This window comes from Alosa sapidissima, chromosome 10, assembly GCF_018492685.1.
Source record: "Alosa sapidissima isolate fAloSap1 chromosome 10, fAloSap1.pri, whole genome shotgun sequence".
In the NCBI taxonomy this organism is placed as follows: Eukaryota; Metazoa; Chordata; class Actinopteri; order Clupeiformes; family Clupeidae; genus Alosa; species Alosa sapidissima.
Genome location: NC_055966.1, coordinates 4098130 through 4123706, shown reverse-complemented (window position 1 = coordinate 4123706; position 25577 = coordinate 4098130). Strand labels below are relative to the sequence as shown.

Here is a 25577-nt window from a genome sequence, read left to right as displayed (position 1 = left end):
AGCGTGTGTAAACTATCTGGGCAGCTAAGTTAACTAACAGGATAATTACTGTAGTTCTGGACACTGACAGCACTCGAGGCAACTTGAGGCTTGTTGAACAGAACAAGCATGAAGATTTCATCAATTACGCATCGTCCATGTTGATAGGTAAAAAAGTTATTGAGATTAGACTACCCTCAGTTGGCTAACTAATTCGATAGCAGAGCAATACAATAGTAGACGTTTAGTGAACACCCCACGTTATATTATAAAATGCAAACATTATTATTTTATTTATCTTGTTTTGTAGATTTGTGATTTAGTCATCCAAAAACCCTAACATTTTATCTGGTCCCTTGGCTCCCCCTGGTGATCATTAGGCTACATTCAGTGCCTGAAATCCAACCCAATGAGCTGTGAACCACCATAACATGGGATTTATGCCCAACCAAATATTAGAAAGTAGTCAAACACCATCTTTAGAATAGATTCTTCTGTGACTTAAATTTTATTGTATAATACAACAGTCATAATATGATTAGAAGTATAATTTGATCAGTCTTATTCAAAACCAAACTTTCAAACTGCTTGGTATACACTGTGGTGGTTATAAAACAACTAAAGCATGTTTCAAACACCATCTTACACCCATGGTTACAAAAAATATCAAATGTGCAGGAACTGTGTGTCAGACTCAAGTATATAAGCGCAAAGGGAACAACATTAGGTCATCCTCTATTACGGTAATGTTTTAAAGAGGTATCTATCTTCAGCACTATATCAATATATCCAGTGTGCTGCGCTGGGGACAGCTCTCAGCTCCACAGGATGGTGGCATGGCAAGAGAATGTTATGTGCTTGTATACTTACAGAAATAAATACAATTGAAACCACAAACCTACATTACCAAATGTACATTTCAAATGTAAGCACAAAAGCTGAACTTCAATGACATGAATGCAAAACACTGTCAACATGATTCACCTTTCCATGAGTATCTGATTTGTGTTTTCATCGCCAACATCATCAACATCACCATCGCCATTCTCGACATAATCATCATCATCATCATCTGACTCCTCCTTTCACGTCTGTCCCTCTCAGGGAGGTGATGTGGCCCTTCTTCCATACTGGGGGGATCTACAAAGGAGAAGGGTGTCAATAGGCACGTGTTCCACAGCAGTTGAGATCAGCATGCCCTCCTCTGCTCCCCAGGGTCAGATGGCCCAGTGAGAGTGTTCTTAAGACAGGGGCTGAGGAACAGGTAATGAGGGGGCAAGCGTTCGCTGTTGCTCTTGCTTTCTATTCTAAGAGCCTGGGGATAATTACCTCCACTCTAGAGAATAGGGAAGGGTGAGCAACTATTTAACTTTGATAGCTTATTTCATTTATTTTCGTCAGAATAAAGATTTTAACATGCATATGGTGTGCACTTTGTCCATGTCATTGTACCTGACAAAGACATGCATAACATCTTTGCATGACCACTTCTCCTGTAAGTGATATGTTGTAGTTAATCACTTGTCAACTAGTGAAGCTGTTTGGCTTGCTAAATGTTGACTGTGTTAATAAATGACAGTGTTAATAAACGACTCAGCACAGTGAAGAAAACACATTCATGCAGATTTTCCAAATGTGTGTACAAACACCCCATGACTAACACTGCACACACAGAGTGACGAGTACTACTGATGGACCCCTACAGAACTGCTAGCTTTGTGCACAACGGGTATCGGTCAGACTGTGCCAATGTTTGGGTATGCAGGCTGAGACTAATTGTGCTAATTGTGTGTGTGTGTGTGTGTGTGTGTGTGTGCATATTATTGGTTATCCTCAGTGTCTGTTTTGCTCCATCTCCAGCATCATAGGGAGAATGCAAATATGGAGACAAAGAGGTTGTGTTTGTCCTTAAGTGTTAAGTGTTATAAATGGAAGGACAGGTAAAAGTATGCAAGCCATGTAGACCTGTCTTCTTGTCAATGACTTTTCCCAAAGTATTTGGATCTTGTTTTAATTTTTCATTGCTTGTCTTTTGGATTCAAATAAAATCATTTAAATATGTGTGTGTGTGTGTGTGTGTGTGTGTGTGTGTGTGTGTGTGTGTGTGTGCAAGAATGTGTCTTACGCACAGGGGGTGGAGGGGATGGCTCCAGGTGTCGTCCCAGGAAGGAGAGCAGTCGTCTCCAAATCAGCCCGCTGCCCAAGAACATGATCCCTGTCACCATCCAGAAGACACGTGGGTCCTGTAGAGACACACACACACACACACACACACCAATGGTCACTAGATGATGAGATACCATTGGAGACCTTTCATAGCATTTCAAAGTAAATTGAATTGGTACTCCAGGATACATTCTGTAAACAATGACTGTTTGTCAGAGGTACATATTGTGCTAGTGGAGAGTACCACAGCTCTATTCAGTTCAGCTCTAAGCTCATATACACCCTCAGGAGGAGAGCAGGGTAAGTACAAATGAGTCATCATCAAATGAGAACAAGTGTTTCTGTAGGGGTGCAACAATTAAGCAATACATCAATTAGTTGTCAACTATCCACCTTATTCGTAAAAACCTACTCCTGTTCGGTTTTCATCATGTGTCAGGCACTGTCTACCATCATAGTAAAATCAATATACGTAGCTTCGGCCAAAAATAGATAACCGGATTTCTGAACACAGAAGTGTCATGGTGACGCCCACTGTTGGCTCACGAATATCGTGGATTAAATTAATAGTCAACCATTTTGGTAATTGATTAATTGTTCCCGCACTGTCTGTATGGAACCCTTTTCAAACAATGAGAACAAAATATGAGCCCAAGACACTTAGGTCTTTCATTCACACAACATTTCCACAGTTACGATGTCTAATCTGTAGTAGTAGAAAAAAAAAGGAAAAAAATGCTTCGAAGCATTTTTTTCCTTTTTTTTTCTACTACTACTCTCTCCTACTGATGTTCTTTCATGCCGTGTATAGCCAACTGACCTCTTCTAAGTTGGACTGCAAGTTCATCCCAAAGGCCACACCAATTAGGCCAAACAAGGACAGGGAGAAGGTGCCCATCGTCAGCTGCAGGTTCAGCCGCATCATCACATTTCGGTGACTTGGACCATCAACAGAAAAATATTCATGAATCACACAAATCACATTTCATTTCAAGCATTTTATCACCACATACCATGTCTTGGTGTTGTGATAGTGGCTATTAGACTAGATTCTGAATAAATGAGATGCAAATAAGACACACAGCAGCTCATCACCAAAAGAAGGACAAAAACACATCACAACAGTTTTGCTGTAATAGCGAAGTTAACTCTCTAACGGTCAAAACTGTCTGAACAACTCAAATCTACCATTTCACCTTGACTTGAAACAGCAAAGGTGTCTCATGACCAGCACATAGCTAAACACGCAAATCATGTCACACTGCCACCATCTGGTGAAACAGCAAGAAATTAATTTTAACAGCCACTGGTGCAAAAGCCCATGTCTGTCTATATTATGTCTGCTAATGCCTGGCTAGATTATACTGATTTAAAACTTTCTCTCTCATGTATGTCTAGACTCACCTGTCGAGGTTGATGAAGATGACACTCTCAGAGTCATCAATCAGGCCTTTCAGCTCACGAGTCTTATTGCCCAGTTCCTCTGCCTGCATGTAGTAGTTCTCCAACAGCAGTTCCATCTCCTCTGCGTGGTCAATGCCCAGGCTGCTCTCCTCACTGCCAGCACACACAAACACACATCTACTGTATATACCTATTCACTAAATCCTGTTTGAGTGACCATATAAGATACAGCACCCTCCACATTAATTCGCACCCCTGGAAAAGCTGACTGAAAACGGGTATGCCTGGAGTTCTTGAATACTACTGGGACTTTGTCTGGAATCATGTTCTATTGATTTCTATTGAGCTCTTTGGCAACACTCAAGGTGGGTTTGGCGTACGTAGAAGATTGACTATACTGAAAAGTACCCCATGCCTAATGATAAATATATCATTCTAGGGTCTTTGATATCGTGGGACTGTTTTTATTCCAAAGGTAATTAGGGTGCATTGTATCATGAACTACAAGATAAACCTGACAATTTCAATAAAAATCTCACTCAAAGTGGCTCATGATTTGATCATCCAGTAAGTCAATGAACCAAAATGTATGTCCAGATGCACACAAAAATAGCTTACGGAGCAGAAAATAAAGTGTCGTGCCATGACCATTTCAGTCCCCTGATCTGGACCCCATAGAAAAACAGGGAAGAGAAATGAGAACCTAGAAATCTAGGAATTATGTAAAGAGAAACGGTCCCTTGCTTTGTACAGTATTCTTCAACTCCATAGAAGAATAGTTTTATTGGCAAAGGGTCAAAGTTGGCAAAAGTGTTTTTTTTTTTAAATATTAATTTATTAAAGGAGAACTCCGGTCGATTTCAACACGTAGGTCTGTTGTTTGTGGTCATGGAGTGCTGTCAGTATCAAGAAAAACAGAGAAAATCAATGTTGCCTATACCGAGTTATGCTCCTGTTCGCACCCAGGCGGCTGAAACGGGGCAGGCTTTAAACGTGCTTTTAGCATTTTAACACGTTCGAGATGTCATACATACAAGTGCCTAGCCATGTGAACTGATTCCTTCCGAGTGAACACAGTGAATATGACTGCTGTAGATGTGAAAGAAATGCATAAAAGTTGTGCTAATTCAGCCAACTTAAAGCCTGCACCATTTCAGCCGCCTAGGTGCGAACTCTACCAGGAGCATAACTCAGTGTAGGTAACTATTTTTTTCTCCGTTTTTCTCGCTACTGACAGCACTCCGTGACCACAAACAACAGAGCTACGTGTTCAAATCGTCTGGAGTTCTCCTTTAACCCATTTACTCCTACAATGCCTGCTAAAAACGCCTATAGAATCCTATGGCATTCTAGACTAAATAACCTTATTTCCTCAGGGTTTTTTGAAAAAATACTAAAAATTGTCAACGTCTACCAAAATGTAATATCTAAGCCTCTGTAGCACCTAGAAACATGAAATAAAAAGCATGCAGCGCTACGCAGCAACCAGCAGGAGATTCAATGTTGCGCTATGCAGCATCCGGCGGGAGATAGAATGTTGCATCGTGCAGCATCCGGCGGGAGATAGTATGTTGCGTCGTGCAGCATCCGGCGGGAATGGGTTAAGGAGGCATTTTTGTTTCTCTGCATACATTTGCCCCCTTCAAGGTTACATTGTTTTCACTGTGCAACCCGGATAAATGGCCAAACGATGAATTTTATACCCCTTTTTACTCAATTTTTTATCAGGGGTGCCAATAAATGCGAAGGGCGCTGTACATGGAGGTACTTCACTTACAACACACGGGGGTCTGTCCATTTGGTCAGGCACATCTCTTCGATGAGTTCATCTTCATCCAGGATTTTAAGCAGACTGTCCTTGAATACTTTGATGTCGGTCTCCAATTCTGAAAGACTGAACATGTTAAAAAGCAGGAGTTTGCTGTTGACACTTCCTAGTGCATCCGCTGGAAATTCGCTGCTCATGTAATTAGGGCCTGAGCACCAGATGTGCAGGCTGTATAAGCCATATTGTTTTTCTTTTAGTCTATTATAGTCTTATTTAGTTGTTTATTGTATTCTAGTCTTAATGAAGTCTTACTTTAGTCATATTTAATCTATTTTAGAGCCATAACAGATTTGACATCCTTAAAACTCAGCTTCATTAATCTGAGACGTTGTGTCAATACCATGCACATATAAACACATGTAAATCTGGAAGTCTTAATGAAGTATGAGTTTACATACTTACCCTTTGCTATTGAGCAGAAGCATGTGTAGCTTACTGCGGTCTGCAGACAAGATTTTTGGATCCATCAGAGACTCAAGAGAGTCTATAATCTGAGGCTGCATCTCATTCAGCCTGGCCTGCAAAATGTTCACCTATAGACCAGCCATCACAAATAAATGCCATGCCATAGTGCTTCAGACTCAGCACACATACTGTAGATAATTATTACAAATAGGCCTAATACATTACAAATTACATTACATACATACAAAATACTGTGCTATTATACACCTAGAATGACAGCATGATGCAGAATGATAAAGCACAGAAAGATGTGTGTGAACTCAACTCCACAAGCCCATTATGTATTCTTTACTGATACTGATGCCGATCTCTTAACTGGTCTTACCCTGTGCTGCAGGATGGCCTCCAGAGCTCGGAATTCAAAGGGTAAGGAGTAGGTGACCAGCGTGCCGTCTCCAGCCAGCTGTGGGCCCAGCTCCAGCACCAGCCACTTCTCCAGCCCCGTGCCTCGGAAGTCCAGCACCAGCAGCCAGTCCAGCGTCACTATGGCCTTCAGAGACTGGGGACACCACTCATTATGAGACATCAGGTAAGAGACAGAGGATCATAAGCCACATTCGGACTCAACAGTTCTAAGTTCTAACACAATTCTACTAACTACTAAATGGAGAGGCTAGAACTACACACTAGATTTTTTTTCTGTTTGCATAACACGTTAAATTTATATAGTGCTTTTCTAGACACTCAAAGCGCTTCACATTCACACACAGTAGGGACTCTGAGATGACATAACGAGATGACTGAAATGACACTTACATGAACATAAAGTAATGAAACGAACAGCATTGCTATTTACCTGCTAGCTACTGAAGTGTATTAACAAACTACAAGCTCATTGTATTAGGAAGCATTTGCTTTCATTCTCTTTCTTCTCATCTGTCCAGAAAGCATTTGTTGTGTCAGTCTCTGCAGATTTCTCATGCAGTTTTTATGTCAACATTTAAACAGAAGCTGAATTGTTTTACAGAGATTTTTTAAAAATGCCGCTTTGGCTGCCTTGGCCAAGTTGGCATGTACATCAGCCATGATTCCTCTGCGCAAGCAAAAGACCCTGCCCCACGGTAGGAGCTCAAATAGTTCTAGGAACTCAAAAATCCCCAGTTCCATGCTGTCCAAATACAAGAAAAAAGGAGTTCTACGAACTGCATGTTCTATGAAATGCAACTACAGCGCAAAAGGGCATATAGCGGTATGCAGGAAATATGCTTTCCAGTTCAATCCGCTAATTACTGAGTAACACAACAGTTCAACGCTTATGCATGAACAACATTCATGTATCGTAGCCTTCCAATGGCAGACTAACAAAACAAACATGGATGAGCAAAGACATGACCGCACACACAACATACAAAACGTAGATTCACTCGTAACAGCAGCACTCATCAAGGTAGTAGTGATGTCACACGGAGATATTGTTGGAGGAGGAATATTGGGGAAGTATTCTGCTGTGACACACAGCTACTCGAGAGGATGCCAATGTGGCATGTGCAACTCACCTACTCTTTTTTTGTGCATTCCTTCATGGCAATGGTATTGCCCAAAAGCAGTGGCCTATTTCAGCACCATTAAGTTCCCAGACACTATGGGTAACATGACAAGGAGTTTAAGGTAATTGCCCTGGCTTCAAAATCCAATCTCAAGCAGATAAGATATCTGTGGGATGAGTCAAATCTGTTATGGCTGCTCTTTCTAACATACAGGATTTAAATCTGCTGCTAACATCTTAGTGCCAGAGATATTGTTCATGTCTTGGCAGGTCTGAGCAGTTTTCGCAGGACTCAAGAGGACCCAAAGAATAGGTCAGTAAATTGGAGGTAACCATATGACCATGAGCATAACGTTTTAACTCTTTGGCATTAGCAAGTGACACATGTTACAGAATATTATCTAATGTCAAAGCAAGTTGGACTGTATCCAGATATAAATTGGTGTTCCAACATGGAAATCACAGCATACAACACTGGATGACACACATAATAATACAACAATCAACACTTACAAAACAGACACAGGGGACCAATAGCATGCATACATACACACACACACACACACACACACACACACACACACACACACACACACACACACACGGGTTACCTCCATCTGTAGGATGATACTATTGTTGCGTGTGTTGATGCTTGTCTGGTGCTGGAACCTCAGGTCTCTGGCCGGTAAACCCAGTTCCTGATACAGCTCTGTTTTCTTCTTCTCTGGAGAAAGATGACAAGAGTTGACAGATGACAAACACGTTTATAGACACAGTGTGTTATTTTTTAATGGCAAAATACAATACTTTCTTACCAGATGTGGTGACATTCCCATTTTTGTCAAATTTCATCTACAAATTCAAAAGATCAAAAGTAAAATACATCTTATCAGTGCACTGTAACTTTGGTTAATAATGCTGCATAGTTCATTCATCTTGTAATTCTGTCTGCCTTAGCATTCAGATTGGACTGTAGACTACTGCACATACCACAACAAAAACTGGAGCAACACTGGACAGGGAAGCCTCTGACACTTTGAAGCGACATGACACAGCTGCAAGACAAATCACTGTCAGGCCTACTACATCACAGCATTCTAACACTGGGTTTATTCAGATGAGATCCAGGTAAACAAGCTATAATAAGATGAGCAAACACTACACTTACTGTTAAAATGTAATTTCTGTAATAATGTTGACTGTTGACTGAGTATATGACCCCCTTGACATCTCGTTGCTGACGTGCAGTGATGAGCATTAGGACAACTGAAAGGTGATCTTGAACCTCTTACAATTCGGAGAGGCAAACAACTTGAACAAGCTAAAACGTTCAACTCATGATGTGCTCCTCGCAGTCCTTCTCGGCAAAGAAACCTCATGAATGCTTCCATTTTGCCGATGTTATATGGACTTATCTAACTTTTGTTGGTACACGTCCATGGTGTTTACATAGACAGTATGTGTAACTAGTTAGCAAGTATGACCAGTTGATTCCAGCTGTAGCCGGACGCAGCCCTAATTTTAATAGATTTGCCAAAAAGTTTTAACGTTAGCCTACTGGTGAAACATTGGTTACGCGCCTTATAGCTATGCTGCCAAGGTATTTAACTGTTAAAGCAATTTCACATTGCTAGCCTACAAACCAGCCTGCTGCAGAAAAGAAACAAAACTTAGCCACTTAGCCTGCCACTACTCCGAGCTAGCTCAAATGCTAACGATAAAAGAAACTTCATGCATGATGCTACGTATATAAGTTCAGTGTGGCAGTGTCCGTGGAGTCAACATTTCAGATTCGTTGTTGGGATTTCCGTAAAGTCCTTTTAGATGCAAGCCTATTCAATGCTTGTGAGGAAAGGTTACTACGTCAAAGCTGAACTGGACATAATGTCACCAGCTAACGTTCACATCTGAGGCAGGCTGGCATGCACTGGTCCAGACCACAATGCAATGGGGTGTATGTTGATTTGTTGCTGTCGGCACATGCATCCGCTAAATTGAAGAGGAAAAACTTAAGAGGGATAACAAGATAGAATAAAAACATACGTAGCTTCCTCAATCAGTGTTTCACGATGTTCTTCTATTAGCCATTATTTGTTTCATATGAGTAGCCTACACAATTGTAGGCTAAATAGGCCATTCATCATAATAGATCAAAAACATGTTCTACCTTCTGCTCGATGAAATGTAAAGGATTTATTTTTGAAATGCAGTAAGAGCAGCGTTGATCAAATCTGTTCACGTTATTGGACGATACTGAGCCACATGATTATTTCTGTGCTGCATTGGTCTAGCGTGCTGCGACCTGATGTGATAGGCTGTAGCCTACTGTAGCCTTTGATACAATGTAGCATCCCCTGCACTGGGTATGCAAAATGACATTTTCTTTAGGTCTGCATCAGGCTGAGATTTTGTAGGATATAGGCCTATGCCGTATCGTATTTTTCATGGTTTGAGGTCGATTACTTTGCGCCTACAATATGTTTCCATCTTGTTATTCTAAGACCACGAAAGGAGCCAATGCAAACACGTCTGTCACTAAGGTGGTCGTGGGTGTGTTCGTCGTGTATGTACTGCATACCTGCTGGGTTCTTTATGGATTTGTTTATACAAAACCTTGTGACACCAACAGAAGTGACAGCTGCATTTCCCCATATGTTGCTGAAAACTCTCAGGTGAGTCACGACAACAGCATCTCCTGCATGCGTGTTATAATAAAAAATAGCCTATTGCAGACTAGTTCTTCACGAGTTTGACTTAATGTTTCCTCCCAAAGCTCAGCATTTTCTCAACATTAGATCCCAGCGATGTAAAAGGACACAGACTGCTCCATCAGGAAAACGAGTTTAATATCTTCACTAAATTTGAGAGGTAATGGTCAGTTATCTCCCATTTGGCCCTGCAGGTCTTGCTTCATTTGCAAATAACAGACATATGATGTGAATACCTAGGCTAATCAACAACCTGGTGTGAAACCAGGAGACAGTAGTGTTATAACTGCCACAAAACATGTTAACATTCTGTGCTTTTCTGTTAAAGAAAATTGAATGTGTCACTCCCAGAGGCAGCCCGAAGCAATGGACCTCTATTTGCAGTAATATATGTGCACAGTGGCAGAGGGCCCCCCTGGGAGGATAGCCAGCACGTGAGCTATGTCACCAGACTCACCTCTCATACAACACAGCATCCACCTGAGATGACCACTAGCCTGAATGGCCATGCTGCACAGGTGAAGTTCGGCTTCTAAATTATTTGGAAACTGTCTGGTGTTTCCAGTAGCCTTTCATGAGCTATGTATTCCATTGGCTGAGTGGATATGTGCCCTCTGGGGTTCATAGCTGGCTACAGCTGTATGCATGTTGTCTGCAGGACACGGACGAGCTGCCGCAGCCAGCTCCTGGCTCTGTGCCAACTGCACCTGTCTCCCACTGGCACTCGCGTCTCTGCCTCAGCATCATGGCGGCGTTCAGTTTCAGCAAAGGGGCTGTGCCAAGTGATGTGCGTCGCTATTTGAAAGTGTGAGTACCAGGGTAGACATCACTCTACCAGAGTGAAGGGGTTAGTGCAGAAGCTCACTGGTCAAGACAAGAGTGGACCTTCAAACAGAGTCTAATAGTTGTAATAGTATAAACAATTAAGCAAATATTCTGAGCTAATTGATAATGAAAATATGCTGTGCTAATCTGCTAACATTGCCACTAAATGACTCCAATGTACCTTTTCCCTGGTGGTCCTCTCTCGTTTGGAAGATTGTTGCAGACTTCATTTATATGTGTGCCCTTGTCCAAATTAGAACAGACCCAGAGCCTACCAATCAGAGAGCAGCTGTCAGTTACAGTGTCGTGACCCTGTCCCATCTGTTCTCATTCAGATGCTTCAGTCAGATATGAATATTATCTTTCTTTGGGGTGTGTTTACAGAACTACTGACCTCAGGGAATCTGTCTTACACCCATTTCATGCCTGGTCCATTTCTTGTTCTTGGTTCTTTCCAGGGTGGAAGAAGGGAAAAAGAAGATGTATCTGCCCCTCATGGTTGTTGATGAGTTACAGATCAGAAGGAGGGACATCATTGTATGTAACCTCACATTTCACATTTTACATAAGCTCATCATTTTATATACGAATGGCTTATGTTTTATTTCCCTTGTTACAGGAGATAAATGAGTCTACAGCTGAGGTCCCTTTAATGTTGACCTACGAAAATATCTCTCTGAGGAAATTCAGATTGCGGAGCCATTTGAGAGATGTAATGTATTCCCTAAAACAATTTGGTAAGTGATTTAATATATACATGCATAATATGTTATAAAGATGCATGTAATGAAATATTGTGTGAGAAATTATTTTGTTATCTGATTTGACTTCTAACTAATTTGTGTTGCAGGATTTACAGAGCACCAGGTTGATGAAATCAAAGGTGTGATTACGGACACTAACGGATACATATTGGCTCTCACCATTTTTGCAGCTATTCTTAATGTAAGCTTTTCTCAGCTATTCTTAATGTAACTCTTTTCAGCTATTCTTAATGTAAGCTCTTTTCAGCTATACTTCATGTACTGTAAGCTCTTTTCAGAATTCAGGATTCAGAATGCTTAACTAAAACCAAAAGTTAAAATAAATCTACTTTTATTTTTACATGCTTTATCTCACACAATATGGTATTTTCCAGCTTCTGTTTGAGTTCCTCGCTATTAAAAATGACTTCAACTTCTGGAGGAAGAAGACGACCATGGCCGGCATGTCTAAAAGATCAGGTGCGTTTCCTTGTGGTGGGAGCCATTGTGGTGGTGGTGATGGTGCTGATCCTGGTATAGTGACCGGTGGTGTTTTGTGCGTCTGTAGTGCTGTGGCGCTGTTTCAGCACAGTGGTCATTTTCCTCCACCTGCTGGGGGACCAGACAAGCTGGCTGCTGCTGATACCCACTGGAGTGGGGGTGGTGCTGGAGGTACAGTATGAAAAAACCTAAGCAGCGAGATTGTGTATTGCTTTACTAAAACCTGTGTATGACTAGCAGAGTATAGCCCACATGCATCTGCACTTGCCTATTATTTGAACTCATAGGAAAAGTGAAACTTATTTCACCGTGCTAGGCAACAACAAACCATACACAGTTGACTGACAAGGGGTTACAATCGAAAACAGCCTGAAAAAACACTTACCCCAATAATGTTCAAATGACTGAATACGAATAAGGATTATCCTGCAGATGAGTCGTTGCCTGGGACTCGTTGCTAAGGGCTGCTTACATCTTGTGACAGTGCGTCTTTAAAATAGCTGTGCTTTATATGCGCCTTTCGCTTTAGACCAGTTTTTTCTTGGTCAGTTAGCGTAAGGATTTTTAGGGTGTAAGATAGCGATTTTGGATCATGTCTCTGACCTCACCTATTTTTTTTAATTGACATACCCCTGGGCGCAATGTTCAATTGAACTGCAGTGCATGGTGAAAAATCTATCACTGCCTTGGGTGTAAGATAGGAACAAGACTTGCATCGCGCTTGGCGCCACGTTGTGCCGGGTGTAAGATAGAGCCCAAAGACTGAAACACATAGCAGTCATGGTTTTAGTCAACGTGTGTTCATCAGAATGCTTGATTTAGAGCATGATAATAAGCATGTTTGGCTCGGTAGAGTTTGCGTGTGATCAATCCACTCTCAGCCCCTATGCATAAAGGTAATGTGAGCTAGTACCAGAGAATGGGGAGAACGTGGGACACTTTGTGCATTGCCAATAATCCTTATGTGCTCCTCCTGCCTTTTGTTTAGGAAACATAATTTAATTTGCTGTAAAATGTTAACAGTCATTGCTTGTCCATGTCAGTGCTTTTCACAGCTATAACTCCTTCACAGAACCATTGTGCTGATTCTGTCTTTCCCACAGCTCTGGAAACTTAAGAGGGCCTTCAGCATTCAGGTACAGTGTTGGAGAATATTATCAGAGTCAACATATCTGCCAGATTCACATTTAAATATCCATCTGAACTCAACAGGCTTGTTATGTCATAGACATTCACCATGGAATGCAAAGCATGCAAAAGCGTGCATGAAATCTCTTGTAGTTTCAGCATCCATCAGAGTAGAACACAGAATTTCTGCTGTAATTTCTACAGTAGTAATTTCTGCTGTCTCCCTCAGGATGACAAATTTGAAGAACTAGAGAGAGTAACCTCAGGCTATGATTCACAGGTAAAATGAAAGTAAATATTATCAGTCTACAAACTTTATAAATGCAGTCTACTAAAGCTCATGAGTTCAGTATCTCTTGGGTATTGTTTGAGTATCTAAACTGAACTATTCTGCTGGCCGTAGGGAATGCGATTTCTTTCATATCTGCTGTGTCCACTTTGTGTCAGTGGAGTCACCTATTCATTCTTATACGTGAAGAACAAAAGGTATAAGACCCACAAAAGACGACCTTTGTATCTCATGATTATAACATATGAAACTCAGCATAATCAAAGTCTTTTGTGCCTTTCAGTTGGTATTCTTGGTTTATCAGCAGCCTTGTTACAGGTATGTACATTTTTGGAACATCTGAGTTTTGAAATTGAAAAATTGTTTAGGATTGCAGAACTACTCATGTGTTACGTATAGGCCTAATGCCTGGTGTGTGTTCTGCCCTGGGTCAGGAGTATACGCCTTTGGCTTTCTCTCTGGATTTCCTCAGCTCTACGTGAACTACAAGGTTAGTGGGTTATGCCAAATACCAAACATAATTTAGTTCAGTTGAAGTACAATATTTTGTTTTCTTCTGTTCTCAGTTAAAATCAGTTGAACATTTGCAGTCTTCAATCTACATGTACAAGGTAAGTGCTGTTATTTTCAGCTATAACTCTTCAGTGAACATGCCCTCTGCTCAGTGTACTAAACATATTGAGGGTATTGAGGGTGATGTTTGTGTGTTGTTCTCCCAGGGGATGAGTACCTTTCTCAATGACATCCTCAGCACCATCCTCACGGTGCCATCACACCCTCTGGCCTGCTTCAGGGACGATGTCATCTTCCTCCTTCACCTCTACCAGAGGAGGTGGGCTCTAGTTCTAAAACCAATAGTTGATAAAGATCAAACTAACTACTGTAGGATTGAACCACATGGTCAATTCCTATTCAGATTTGACTGTGGTTGCAGTAATGATGACTGCATGACTTCAGATGCTGTTGATGTAACTATGTGACCTTTGAGAGAATCTATACGTTTGTCCTTCCCCCTTTGGCCAGACTGTACCCTGTCAGAAAAACACGTGGTCGAGAATATGGAGCGAGCTGCAGGCAGAGGCTGAAAGGGAAGCCTCATGAGGACTGAGAGTCCCCTGAGAAGCAGAAGGAGGCCACGCTGTAGCCTGACTGTTCAGGATCTTTGAAGAAGCACGACTGGAGTAGGGAGCCCGAGCAAGTTGCTTGTATTTATATTCCAGAAACGTCTTGCCCTAGCATGCTGTTCTGGAATCTTTTTTTTTTGTCTTGTTAGCTCAGGTTTCAGGTATCATCATTTATATTTAAAATAATATTTTAAATTAGTAAACATGACAGAGCTTCTTCAACACGCTTTCTGTAAGTTGATGACTGTCCTGGCCATCTGACACAACTGCACTGCAAATGCAAGTTTATCTTTTAATTTTCATTTATTTCAAATGAAAATATTCTCTCTAAATCCATTTAACACTGTTATTTAGCACATTCCTGTTCTTGCATAATGTTCTTCTCATCTGAATAAAGGAGTTTTTCTCATGAGATATGCTTTTAATGGAGTTCTGGATATCAAATATGTGGTTGTCAGGAGAGCACTCAAACAAACAAAAGCCTGATTATATCTGCCTGAACAGTATCACACTAGCAGTTTCACTCCTGTTGAAGAGGACAGTCCTGTTTTTTCACTGCGCTTTACGTGCTTCTGTCTCTTGTGGCTTGGGTGAAGTAGCCTGGAAGCCAGTTTGAATTGAACCCTGCCCACAAAATTGGGACTATTGGTGAAGGGCAATAGGCTTATTTATGCTCATCACCTATTTCATATTTCTACTTGTTTATATTGAAAAGGAGTGGTGTTCTCTAGAATTGTCTAAAGATAATTTGACAAGATGACATCAGTCATGTTTTTACATCTTGACAGACAGGAAGAATGTGAGTGAAAGAATGCCTTCTGGGTGGTTCCTCTAAGAGGGTGTTTACCTGAAACCTATAAAACACACACATGCACACACACACTTACCTGTACAGCTCTGCAAATATGAAGAATCTACCTGGACTACTGGTTCTCTTTTTGTGTGTGCATTCAGGTAAGGAGTGGACTTTGGGAAGCATAAACTGTAGCATTCTTATTAACGACAACATAAAACAAGTGAAATTACAGACTGATCAATGCTGAATTTCAACTAATTATTTATACTGATAATCAATTCAGTTGATTCAAACAATGAAATGTTTCCTCATGCTGTGTTTCATCACCGCAAGATCTAAAGTATTTTCATAATACTTTCCCATTTCCAGCAAACTCAGCAAAGGTGTCAAGTTTGCTGTTCTTGCTTGCTCTTGAGTATACTGAGATATAGCGATTCAATGTCGTAGCATTTAGTTGAATTGTTGAGTGTTCTTTTCATTGATCCACTGCATGAGGGGGGCTGTTTATTTTCATTGTTATCAAATAAAGACTTGTGGAATATATGATCTAAAACAGCACAGATTCATAACAATGCTGTGTAATGTTTTTGTGTTCAGTGGACACACTGAAATGCTATGTGTGCAGTGCCACCAATAGCAATGAACAGTGTAACCAGAACAGCCAAGACTGCAACCCTCCCTTGGATACCTGCATGTCCACCATTGACACTATGAGTAAGTGCAAGGGTGGCATCCTCTAGCCCTGGGTGTCATATAGCAACATTTAAGATAAAATAAAATCGCAGTGGGCTGGATAAATCAAGTATGTGTAAATGAATAGGATTATGAGTATAGTTTATTGCTACTGGTGTGCAGGACTTATTCTCCTCTCATCTCCTGTGTGTCCACAGATGGGGTGAAAGCCATTGTGAAACAGTGTGCCAGCAGGGCCACTTGCTCAGGGGCGGCAGCCAGTGCATCAGTGGACAACGCTGGGAATGGCAACAAGGTCAACTGCTGCTCTTCACGGCTCTGCAACTACAGCGGAGCGGCCAACATCAGACCCCACACATGGCTGCTGGCGCTGCCTATCTCTCTCCTCACTTTCACACTATTAGGCCTACAGTCTAACTGACCAGTAAGCAGATGTGTTCTGTTAAGGTGTTTGAAGCTGTTACAGTCAACAATGTCTCGTATGTAAATGCATTTTGTTATTACTTTGTTATTTTTTCCAAATATTTATGCTTGTATTATGTTAAAACGTTTGACAGAAGATTCTAGTAAATCTTTCCAAAACATCCCTTGGATTTCTTTCCTTGAATAACTACATGAAGCTTACAAAGCTAGACTTTCAGATTAGAAAACTAATAAATAAAGGAATGTTAGCGCTCAGTAAAACATTCAAGGCAAACATACATAGGCTACATTTTGAACTGCATGTATAAGAACAGGCCCAGGGCTTACTGATGTTCATATCACAATTTCAATTTAGCCATATCATTGAACAGTATCAGCATTCAGCATCAGCATTTGACATATGGGAGGACTAAATTCTGGAAAGGTGCAACTCCAGATCTCCATGATGTCCTCTGGTAATCTGTCGCCTATCAGATTGTGCATGAAACACTGATCAACATGCTTGTTAACCCCTACTAGATCGGCAGGTAACTTGGGCGTCATAATTGATGTCCGACTCAACTTTTCTGAGCATGTAGCCTCAATTGCAAAATCATGTCGGTTTGTACTGTACAACTTCTTGTACAGGCCATGGTTATCTCCAAACTAGACTATTGTAATTCACTGTTAGCTGGCCTGCCTGCTTGTGTAGTAAGATCATTACAACAGATTCAGAATTCTGCAGCACGCCTGGTCTTCAATCAGCCAAAGAGGACACATGTAACTCCTCTCCTAGTTACTCTCCATTGGCTCCCTATAGCCAGAATTAAATTGAAATCTCTCACCTTGGCCTATAGGACACTGACTGGATCTGCTCCCTGCTATCTCAATTCTATGATGAGGCTGTACATCCCCAACTGCCCACTATGGTCTTCTGATGAGTGTCTGTTGTGTTCCAGACTAGATCTCCCTGAAAGAAGCTCTAGGTGGGCGGGGCCAGGCTACTGGAACACCATAGTTTATCATAACCATTTCTCTCAGACAAGAAAAATGTCTCAAAACACTTTGGTTTTTCCTCACACAAATTCTGTTCGAATGTTTCAGCTGCTGCAGAAGAGAGGAGTTGTCTGAGGACTCTGACTTTTACTGTTGCCCCTTTGATTAAGCAACATTTTTACACCAAAATAAATATAAACAGCACTGGATTGTGAGACTTTTTTTGACTAAATGCAGATTAGATGCAAATTTGGAAAGCCAAAATAGAATTTCCACCCATTATGAGAGTTGTAGTGTAAATAGCGTTGCAATGGTATGGCATTTTTGCAGTATGATCAATCAGAAAATGTCACTACAGGGATGTAGTGGTAAAATAAGAGGTGGGTGAACTATGAATTTTGTTATTTCGGTGAGGTGGACTGCGCCGAGTGGTATCGGATTTTTTAAAAAGGCACTCAGACCATGTTTGATGATGGTGGAGGTGGTAGAGTGTTGATGGTAGAGTGTTGATGAGTATACATATTGTGAATGTGGATAATAGCCTACAGTGTGATTTTTTGAATGTTGCAACTGGTGAATAAACTCTTTTGAGAGGTGGATAAACTCTAATAAGAGGTGAATAAACTCTTTTAAGAGGTGGATAAACTCTATTTCTGACATTTCAGAGGTGGATAAACTGCATTTACTTGTGTTTACAACGCTTTTTCAATCTGCCATCGTTTATGTTCCAAAAAGCAGCCGGAAGCATGTTTTTGTGATATGCAAAGCATCTTTTTTGTGGTCAGCTGTAAAAAAACAGTGTGACGTAAGGCGCTTTTCCACTAGAAGTTGAACATTACTCAACTTAAAAAAAAAACAGCTCTGAGCTGCAGAAAAACATGCCCGCAACAGCATTTTAAAAGAAGCCGAGGACTTTTTTGAAAACACGGTCTACTCCATAGGATTATCATGTAAAATGGACCAGGCAGCTGTGACAAATGTGTTTGCTAGCGCCACCATGATTGGGCATTGTGATGTAAGGGGTGGGGAGGGAATCTAATAAGATACCTTCATATAGCAAGAAACTGTCCAAATGCATGCATTTCTACATTAAAAAAATCAGTACATCCTTTATTACTTTGTGATGGTTTTATTTACTCGGTTGCTTTAGTAGGTTTGGAGATGGCCAGGGCTGTCTGGCTTTGAGCTGAAATGAACACACACTGACAGGTGACCGATACTGAGAGCGTGAGTGGAAGTGTCAGAGTTTCACCAGGTGATCAGTGCAAACGTTCCAGTTAATCCATCCAGGCTCCTTCACCCTGATCCAGGTGATCAAACATGTTCACTCCAGAGTGCCACTTGGCCTTTGAGCAACACAACCAAAGTACACACACACACACACACACACACACACACACACATACATACATACACGCACAATAGATTACAGCAGCCTTGCCATCAGCCAGAAGTCTGTTCATCTGGTGTGGCAGAGGAGTCAGTAGTTAGTTTCTTGGAAGTGGCGTCTCCTCGTTCCCTCTTTCTCAAGAGTCCAATGTGGAGTCCTACATGCTGGTGTGAGGCAGTCTGGGGGAGGAGGGCCACTTGCCCGCTTCGGTGCCAAGCTCCGTCCACCAAGAACAGGCAGCCCGTCCCCCCCTGTGGGCCTGCGACCCTTCAGCCAACGGGTCAGTTCTAGTGGGGCCGTGGCTGGCCCATCATCTTAAGGCGCGCCTGGTCGATGACGTCCAGGAGGTTCTTGGCGTCCACGGCCAGGGCGTGTGCGGCCGTCAGCATCTGCTTCTTGTAGTCCTGCTGCAGGCTGGTCATGACGTACTGCTGGGCCAGCTTCATCTTGTTGATCAGCTCAGCCAGGTCCGAGTTGAGCAGCTTCTGGGCCATCTCAATCTGAGAGAGAGAGAGAGAGAGAGAGAGAGAGAGAGAGAGAGAGAGAGAGAGAGAGAGAGAGAGAGAGAAAAAGAAAGAAAGAAAGAAAGAAAGAAAGAAAGAAAGAAAGAAAGAAAGAGATTAGCTTGACATATCCAGCAACAACATCCCGACAAGCTGTGAGAACTAGCTGGCATAAAGCTTCCATACCTCTCGATGTGTGCTAGCTGGGAGTGTGGGGATCGTCTCATCAACAGTAGCCAAGAGTGTCCTCAGAGCTAAACCCACTTCCTGAAATACACACATTAAAAGTGAGAGATATCAATAATGAAGTCCTATACACTGGTGAACTTTTTAAACCATCAGAGGCTTCCTATATACACACTGCTTTTATGGGCCAAGTCTGAGGCCACTGCCAGTAGCACGCACCTTCACCATGGGCACGTACTCCTCAGGAGGAGCGGGCTGGATCTTACTGGACATCTCGATGACCGCCTTCACCAGCCCCGTCACATTCTCATACACCTTATCATTGGAGCGGTCCAGATTGGCAGTGGGAGGAGGATTGATCTCCTGAGGCTGGATCTGACCATGGAGGAGACTCGTTAAGAACTCAAATGGACAGGATACATGTGACCACACTGACTGTATACAAATCTACTGTTATGATTCAAACACTGACTGACCTTGCAGCATTTCAATATATAACCAGCAGGTGGCAGTGTACACTAAAGCTGAGACATGGCAACTGTTCTGTCAGGTCATTTCACAAACTAAATAAGCAGCTGTAACTGGACCCACTGGATAGTGATATATTGTTGGAGATAATACTGATACTTTATCTGTAATTCTACTTTAATGAATTTGAAATTAATTATTAAAATTGGCTTGAGAGCAAAGGACAACAAGAACATTGAAGACAAATTAAGAGGTTTTTCAAAAAACATCAGGATTTGTATCATAATAGCTTCAAGTGTACAGTCTCTGTTAGTTTTCAAATCCCACCCTGGAGCCACCCGTAGCAGGAACAACCTCTGCCATTTCAGTAAGACACTTAATTTAAAATTAAAATCACTACATCAACTCCCAAAAGCCCAATGAGAGATAACGAGTATTAGGACAAACACAAAGGACAGACACACAGACACACATTCACTGTGCTCTTACCCTCCAGGGCTATGTTCAACAACAGTGATGCAGAAGCAGTAAAGGAAGAACACAGAGACAGGGAAGAGAGATGAAAGAGAAAAAAGAGAGAGAGATTATTACTGAAACTAGCTCTGACAAAAACATGCTTCAACTCACAAGAGAACCAGCCTGGGCGGAACAGTGCATACAAGTGTGTGTGTGTGTGCACTGACAGACAGAAAAGTGGAGAGCTCATGCTGTGGGTACGTATGTGTGCATGTGAGACAGAGGGGGGGGGCGGGGAGAGAGGTGGTGTGTGTGTGTGTGTGTGTGTGTGTGTGTGAGAGCAAGAGAGAGAGACACATTACAATGAGAGGCTGAAATATTACACAGGAGCACAATACATGGCGCTGTAAGTTTTTGCTCTGTAGGATTTCTCAAATAATGCTGCTTTATTTGGCTGGACGTTTCAGTTGTGGTACGCTGGTTTCCTCACAAACTCAACTGCTTCATGTACATTGTTTTGTGGGGATAATTTCCTGTGGGATTTTAATAACAGGGTGTGATGGAAACTGTTTGCTCCTAGAGTGCTGAGCATTGTTTATGAGAGAACGCCTATGGAGATTATGTGTGTGTGTGTCTGTGTGTACGTGTGTGTGCATGTGTGTGTTGGTGGTAAGTTTAGCTATGTGTGTATTTGTGAAAGTGAACTTGTGTAAGTTTGAATGTGCACAATAGTTTATTTGTCTGAGTGTGTTTATGTGAAGTCAGGGCTGTGTGTGTGTGTGTGTGTGTGTGTGTGTGTGTGTGTGTGTGTGCAAGGGGGTAGTGCTCGGCAGCTGGGACTGCTTTAGCTGAGGCTTGGCTTGGTGTCTCCTCGAGCATCGCTAAGACTGGAGTACTTTCTGGGTTATGCAGCTATTCATCAATCATGAATTTACAGTGTATGTGTGTGTGTGTGTGTGTGTGTGTGTGGACATGCGTGCATGCATGTGTATAAAAGACAGTGGGAGTCAAAGAGAAAGCCATACACCGATAAAGAAAAACAGAGAGACCCAGGACTACTCTTACACCCCCCCACATAGAACACTAATAATGAACTAATGTCAGCATCACTGACTGCATTGTGCTGACGTAGCCTGCACATCATGTTTAAAATAAGAGCAGCGATGTGTACCAGTGCTCCACGATGTCTAGCTGCTGCAATCGTACCTTCACTCCTTCATTGTAGCTGTCCACTGGGGTCAGACTGGCCACACTGCCCAGGTGACTGGGGGCTCCAGGCCGTGGAGGCTTCTTGGGTGGTGCTGCATGCTCTGTGGAGCAACACACAACAACACACAACACACAAATCACCAGCCGCTTCCACTGATCAACTCCTGTCATCAAACACTCTGAAAGAATCCATCCCTCAGAAGGCTGGAGCTGAGCCTGCTCATGCAGTAGTACACCATGAGGGTGGAGTAAGGCAGCAGAGCTGGGGATGCCCAGGAGCGGTGAGGAGCTGACCAGACCAGACCAGGCCCGTCTGAAGCAGCAGCGCTCCAGTGAGCTCCAGCAGTGCTGCCCTACACAACCATTCCACAGCAGGAAGGAACGAAATGGCAAAGAGTGCAAACAGCTGAGAGTGCAATATAGAAGAGCCACGTTGGCTGGAGATGTTGTTTACCTGGTTTGCTAATGCCTACAGGCTGGTATATGTGCTGGTTTCCTGTCTGAGAAAACAAACAAACAAACAATTGAGAGATACACATGGTTTTGAGTTGTGCAGCAGTGCTTGGGAGACTGTTTGTGCATGCTTCCCTCTTCCCCCTCCGTCTTTTTGTGGAAACTCTGTTTAGGCGTCCCCTCAGTGTTGTTGTGGTCTTGCCACAAATAGCCAGAATGCCACAGATGCTTGCTTGCGTGCGTGCGCGCATGCGCACACACACACACACACACACACACACACACACACACACACACACACACACATCTGCTAGGACCACAGGGTGACTCAGAGCAGAGAGCAGCATGGCATGCCATGCCAGGGAAAACACGCCAATCATCCCAGCAGCACTTAAAATGGCAGCTTTTTCCAAGCCTGGCCCGAGGGGAGGGGCGCCCTGAGATGGACCACAGCTCGTGCACTCCCAAATGTTGGAGGACCCTCCGACATGCTGGAGATTTATGGGAAAAGGGGATCAATGAATCATGGCCTCCCTATCACCCCCCCCCACACACACACACACACACACAATCCTCCCTCCATACCTACGGCGTCAGTGGAAGCTATAATCATTTTCAGACAAGTGGAGGGGGCTGTGCTCGTTGGGAAGCTAACGCCTATGGGCTCTTGTGCAAATGGTGCAGTAAATGAGTGTGCGTAGCACGCCAGCGTGTTTCATGTGGGCTGCCTGCGGAGGGTGGCGGGGCCGGGACAGGGAGGGGAGGCATCCCTCTAATGGCTCCCTGTCGCCGGGACAACCACGTCTGGGGGCCCAACAGTCTCCCGACATTCACCCGGTGTCTGGTCAACAGTGTCCTCTCGGTGGACTTTCCGATGCGCTCACTGCAGTCAATGAGCTCACATGTGAATAAGCCCAATGCCCATGATGTGGGGTTACGTGAGTTCTGCGTGCGTGGGGGAAAACCTTGTTGGCAACCTCAAGCAAACTCAGGGGAATTTCACAAACAAGATCTGTGAATGAGCCAGACAACTGCTGAGACACTCCAAGTATTTTAAGCACAGCTTCAGGATTTACTCTCTGCAGTTGCCTGAACCTCCAGTTCTGACGGATGCTCTTAAGACCTTCTCTCCCTTCAAGAGTGTGTCCAAGAACCCCCCTCTACTCGGTTCTTATGCCGCCAGTCAAACACTTCCCTGGGGAGACACGCCAATCAAACTTCTCAAACTCCTCAAGTACGACTTCACCTCTTGGCATTTGACACCCTGGCATTCACATGACATTCCATAAACACAACTCACCCTGAGCGCAGTATAAAATCATATTACTACACAAATACACATAAACCCATCCATATGAAATTATTTACAAGAGAAATACTACTCCCTATTTGTTGACTAACAAAATAAACTGAAATTGAATTTCAATCTTTATTATGTTGAATGTTTACAAGTGGAGATATGAATGTGGCAGCAGCCTGACCTCCTGTGGTCCTCAGCTTCCTCTTCCTGTGAGAGGAGAGGCCTGTGGGGGACGTGGTCCAAGCCCACATGAGTCAGACTGACTCCTCAATCAGCACGATGTCCACACACGGGCACAGAAACTACACACCACCTCAGGCAATGTGTGTGAGGGACTGTTGCAACAAGCAGAGGCCTCCAAATGCCTCATGCATCACCTGGGAACGGCTGGAAGTGTGTGTGTGTGTGTGTGTGTGTGTGTGTGTAAGAGAGAGAGGTCGAAAGAGAAAGAGAAAAACAGAAAGACTTACTGGACCCTGATGACTGCAGTCTTCCCTGTCGATGCTGGCCCTTGAGTCAGGCTTCTGTTGGATTGGGTGAGAGGGAAGAGCAGACTGAGAGTGGTACCACACACACACACACACACACACACACACACACACACACACACACACATCACAACAGCAACAAGAATACAGCAAATTACAGTGTGGCTAAGCATTCACCAGAAATACCTCCACAGATTCTTTTTCTAGAGGATTGTTTTTTAAGCACATATGGAGAGTGAGGACATAACCAAGTATATCATACGTCTCCACAAGGCAAAAATTAGATCAGGAAATGCTCAGTCTCAGGCTGTATTCTTTCTAATAAATCCCCAAGCACAGTTTTGGTCATATTTGTTCCTCCACACACTAGTACACCACAAACAATAAACAACCGATTTCTCCAGCAGGATCATTTCCCTTCTCAAGCACAAACAGAAGACCAAGTGCACAGGAGACACTTTTAACACACAACATCAGCATCTGCACAGCGTGAGAGCCTGCTACACCCCATAATACCCAGAGAAAGCACCAGCCCTTCCCATGCCCTGCGTTCTGTACCAGTTTTCCAAAGCAGGACTTGAACACCTGCATCCTTTGGTTGGTTCTGGAGTGGCAGCGTCTCCTTTCTGAATGAGCATGAGGCTTGAGGAGCAGTAGTTCCATCAACAGAGGCGGTGCGGTGCAGGAGGGGCTGACTGACTGACTGATCGTTTGTATCCAGAGTTAGCTCATGCTCTGCAGCATGCATATATGTGCCTTGGCTGACTCATGACAACTGAGCAGAAAGTTAACCAACTTTTTTGCCAAGCCCTTTTCTCCTCCCTCTTTCTCCTGCTCACACACCCTCTTCCTTTCTCTTTCTCTCTCTTTCTCTCTCTTTCTCTCTCTTCCTCTCTCTTTCTCTCTCTTTCTCTCTCTTCCTCTCTCTTTCTCTCTCTTTCTCGCTTCTCTCCCTCTGGCCTTGCTCCAAATGCTGGAGCTAGCACCAGTGCGTTGATCTGAGTGTGCTTTAGTCAGGTGTTTCATCACTCCTGTGCTCCAGTATTCCGAGCTACGGCTCAGGTACAGTACGTGTCCAGTGCTTCACAGGGCAGCCTGCTTGTTCAGAAGTATTTCAGAGATGCTCGAGTTGTGTCCATGTGGGGTTTAAGATCTTTGTGTCCATGTGGGGTTTAAGATCTTTGTGGAGTTAAATGTTGTGGAGTCGAGTGCTTGTTTGGTTTAGTCATAACATACTTAGCAGTGTTAGGCTTGAGATTTTGTATTGATAAAGCTTTGTGTAATGATTTCAGTAATTTGTTTAATCAGGTTTAACTGTTGCCTTTTCTACTGATTTCAGGGTTACTATCTATAAAGTACAGTGTAAGCCAAGTTTTTTAACAAGTGTATTCAAGTGTGTTATTATAGGGAGCCAATTATTTATTTATTTGGCAAATCTAGCTCTGTTAAAATAAGGCCGATGTGCAGTATAAGAACCATATCAAATGAATAATGGTACATCTTCTCATCCAAGCCACAATTCCAGGGACACAGTAAAAGAGGAGGCCAGTTGGAGCTCCTCAAAGCACACAGCCATTCTGCACGAGGCATC

The 25577-nt window shown here is 42.8% G+C and overlaps 4 protein-coding genes across 32 annotated transcripts in view; 2 read left to right on the top strand and 2 right to left on the bottom strand.

Annotated features, from left to right (window-relative positions):
- Positions 1–457: 457 nt before the first annotated feature.
- mrs2 (magnesium transporter MRS2) lies at positions 458–9249 on the bottom strand. Its single transcript, XM_042107730.1, has 11 exons — positions 8497–9249; positions 8319–8383; positions 8144–8180; positions 7940–8052; positions 6168–6341; positions 5780–5910; positions 5327–5443; positions 3550–3702; positions 2966–3083; positions 2109–2222; positions 458–1119 (listed from the first exon to the last, which is right to left on the bottom strand). The coding sequence occupies exons 1-11, from the start codon at positions 8717–8719 to the stop codon at positions 1048–1050; spliced, it is 1317 nt and encodes a 438-aa protein (XP_041963664.1). The 5' UTR covers positions 8720–9249; the 3' UTR covers positions 458–1047.
- Positions 8327–15058, top strand: LOC121721102 (cleft lip and palate transmembrane protein 1-like protein). 4 transcript variants are annotated; one of them, XM_042107728.1, is made up of 18 exons: positions 8327–8456; positions 9958–10000; positions 10107–10196; positions 10365–10554; positions 10695–10843; positions 11320–11398; positions 11481–11598; positions 11712–11806; positions 12000–12084; positions 12173–12276; positions 13209–13241; positions 13463–13513; positions 13637–13719; positions 13806–13840; positions 13957–14012; positions 14089–14133; positions 14242–14354; positions 14546–15058. In XM_042107728.1, the coding sequence occupies exons 2-18, from the start codon at positions 9981–9983 to the stop codon at positions 14628–14630; spliced, it is 1431 nt and encodes a 476-aa protein (XP_041963662.1). In that variant the 5' UTR covers positions 8327–8456; positions 9958–9980; the 3' UTR covers positions 14631–15058. The 4 variants fall into 4 exon arrangements, with proteins under 4 accessions (XP_041963662.1, XP_041963661.1, XP_041963660.1 ...); XM_042107727.1 differs by having other exon boundaries at positions 10102–10196; XM_042107726.1 differs by having other exon boundaries at positions 8352–8456; positions 9830–10000.
- A 433-nt stretch (positions 15059–15491) lies between these two features.
- LOC121720708 (prostate stem cell antigen-like) lies at positions 15492–16721 on the top strand. Its single transcript, XM_042107071.1, has 3 exons — positions 15492–15600; positions 16040–16156; positions 16333–16721. Exons 1-3 carry the CDS (start codon positions 15516–15518, stop codon positions 16554–16556), a joined length of 426 nt encoding a protein of 141 aa, XP_041963005.1. The 5' UTR covers positions 15492–15515; the 3' UTR covers positions 16557–16721.
- Positions 16722–18646: 1925 nt separating this feature from the next.
- The window catches only part of ptk2ab (protein tyrosine kinase 2ab), a 52061-nt gene continuing 45130 nt past the window's right edge, over positions 18647–25577 (bottom strand). For 20 of the 26 annotated variants that reach the window (XM_042106600.1, XM_042106594.1, XM_042106590.1 and 17 more), the window contains 7 exons: positions 23969–24022; positions 22200–22245; positions 21743–21846; positions 20570–20578; positions 19832–19987; positions 19613–19693; positions 18647–19423 (listed from right to left, as the gene is read on the bottom strand). In XM_042106600.1, the coding sequence (XP_041962534.1) occupies positions 19211–19423; positions 19613–19693; positions 19832–19987; positions 20570–20578; positions 21743–21846; positions 22200–22245; positions 23969–24022 (663 nt within the window). In that variant the 3' untranslated portion in view covers positions 18647–19210. The remainder of the gene's footprint in view (positions 19424–19612; positions 19694–19831; positions 19988–20569; positions 20579–21742; positions 21847–22199; positions 22246–23968; positions 24023–25577) is intronic. The other 6 variants (XM_042106616.1, XM_042106592.1, XM_042106606.1 and 3 more) reach the window with 1 other exon arrangement.

Bases quoted from the DNA above. Each gene is read 5' to 3' on its own strand.
- LOC121721102 (XM_042107725.1), top strand. From the start codon at position 9,806: ATGTTTCCATCTTGTTATTCTAAGACCACGAAAGGAGCCAATGCAAAC. The intron at 10,844-11,319 runs GTGAGTACCAGG...GGTTCTTTCCAG, and splicing joins GTGCGTCGCTATTTGAAAGT to GGTGGAAGAAGGGAAAAAGA. The intron at 11,399-11,480 runs GTATGTAACCTC...CCCTTGTTACAG, and splicing joins TCAGAAGGAGGGACATCATT to GAGATAAATGAGTCTACAGC.
- mrs2 (XM_042107730.1), bottom strand. From the start codon at position 8,719: ATGGAAGCATTCATGAGGTTTCTTTGCCGAGAAGGACTGCGAGGAGCA. The intron at 8,181-8,318 runs GTATGTGCAGTA...TTGAATTTGTAG, and splicing joins TTGCTCCAGTTTTTGTTGTG to ATGAAATTTGACAAAAATGG. The intron at 2,223-2,965 runs GTCAGTTGGCTA...GTGTCTCTACAG, and splicing joins TGCAGTCCAACTTAGAAGAG to GACCCACGTGTCTTCTGGAT.
- LOC121720708 (XM_042107071.1), top strand. From the start codon at position 15,516: ATGCACACACACACTTACCTGTACAGCTCTGCAAATATGAAGAATCTA. The intron at 15,601-16,039 runs GTAAGGAGTGGA...TTTTGTGTTCAG, and splicing joins CTTTTTGTGTGTGCATTCAG to TGGACACACTGAAATGCTAT. The intron at 16,157-16,332 runs GTAAGTGCAAGG...GTGTGTCCACAG, and splicing joins GTCCACCATTGACACTATGA to ATGGGGTGAAAGCCATTGTG.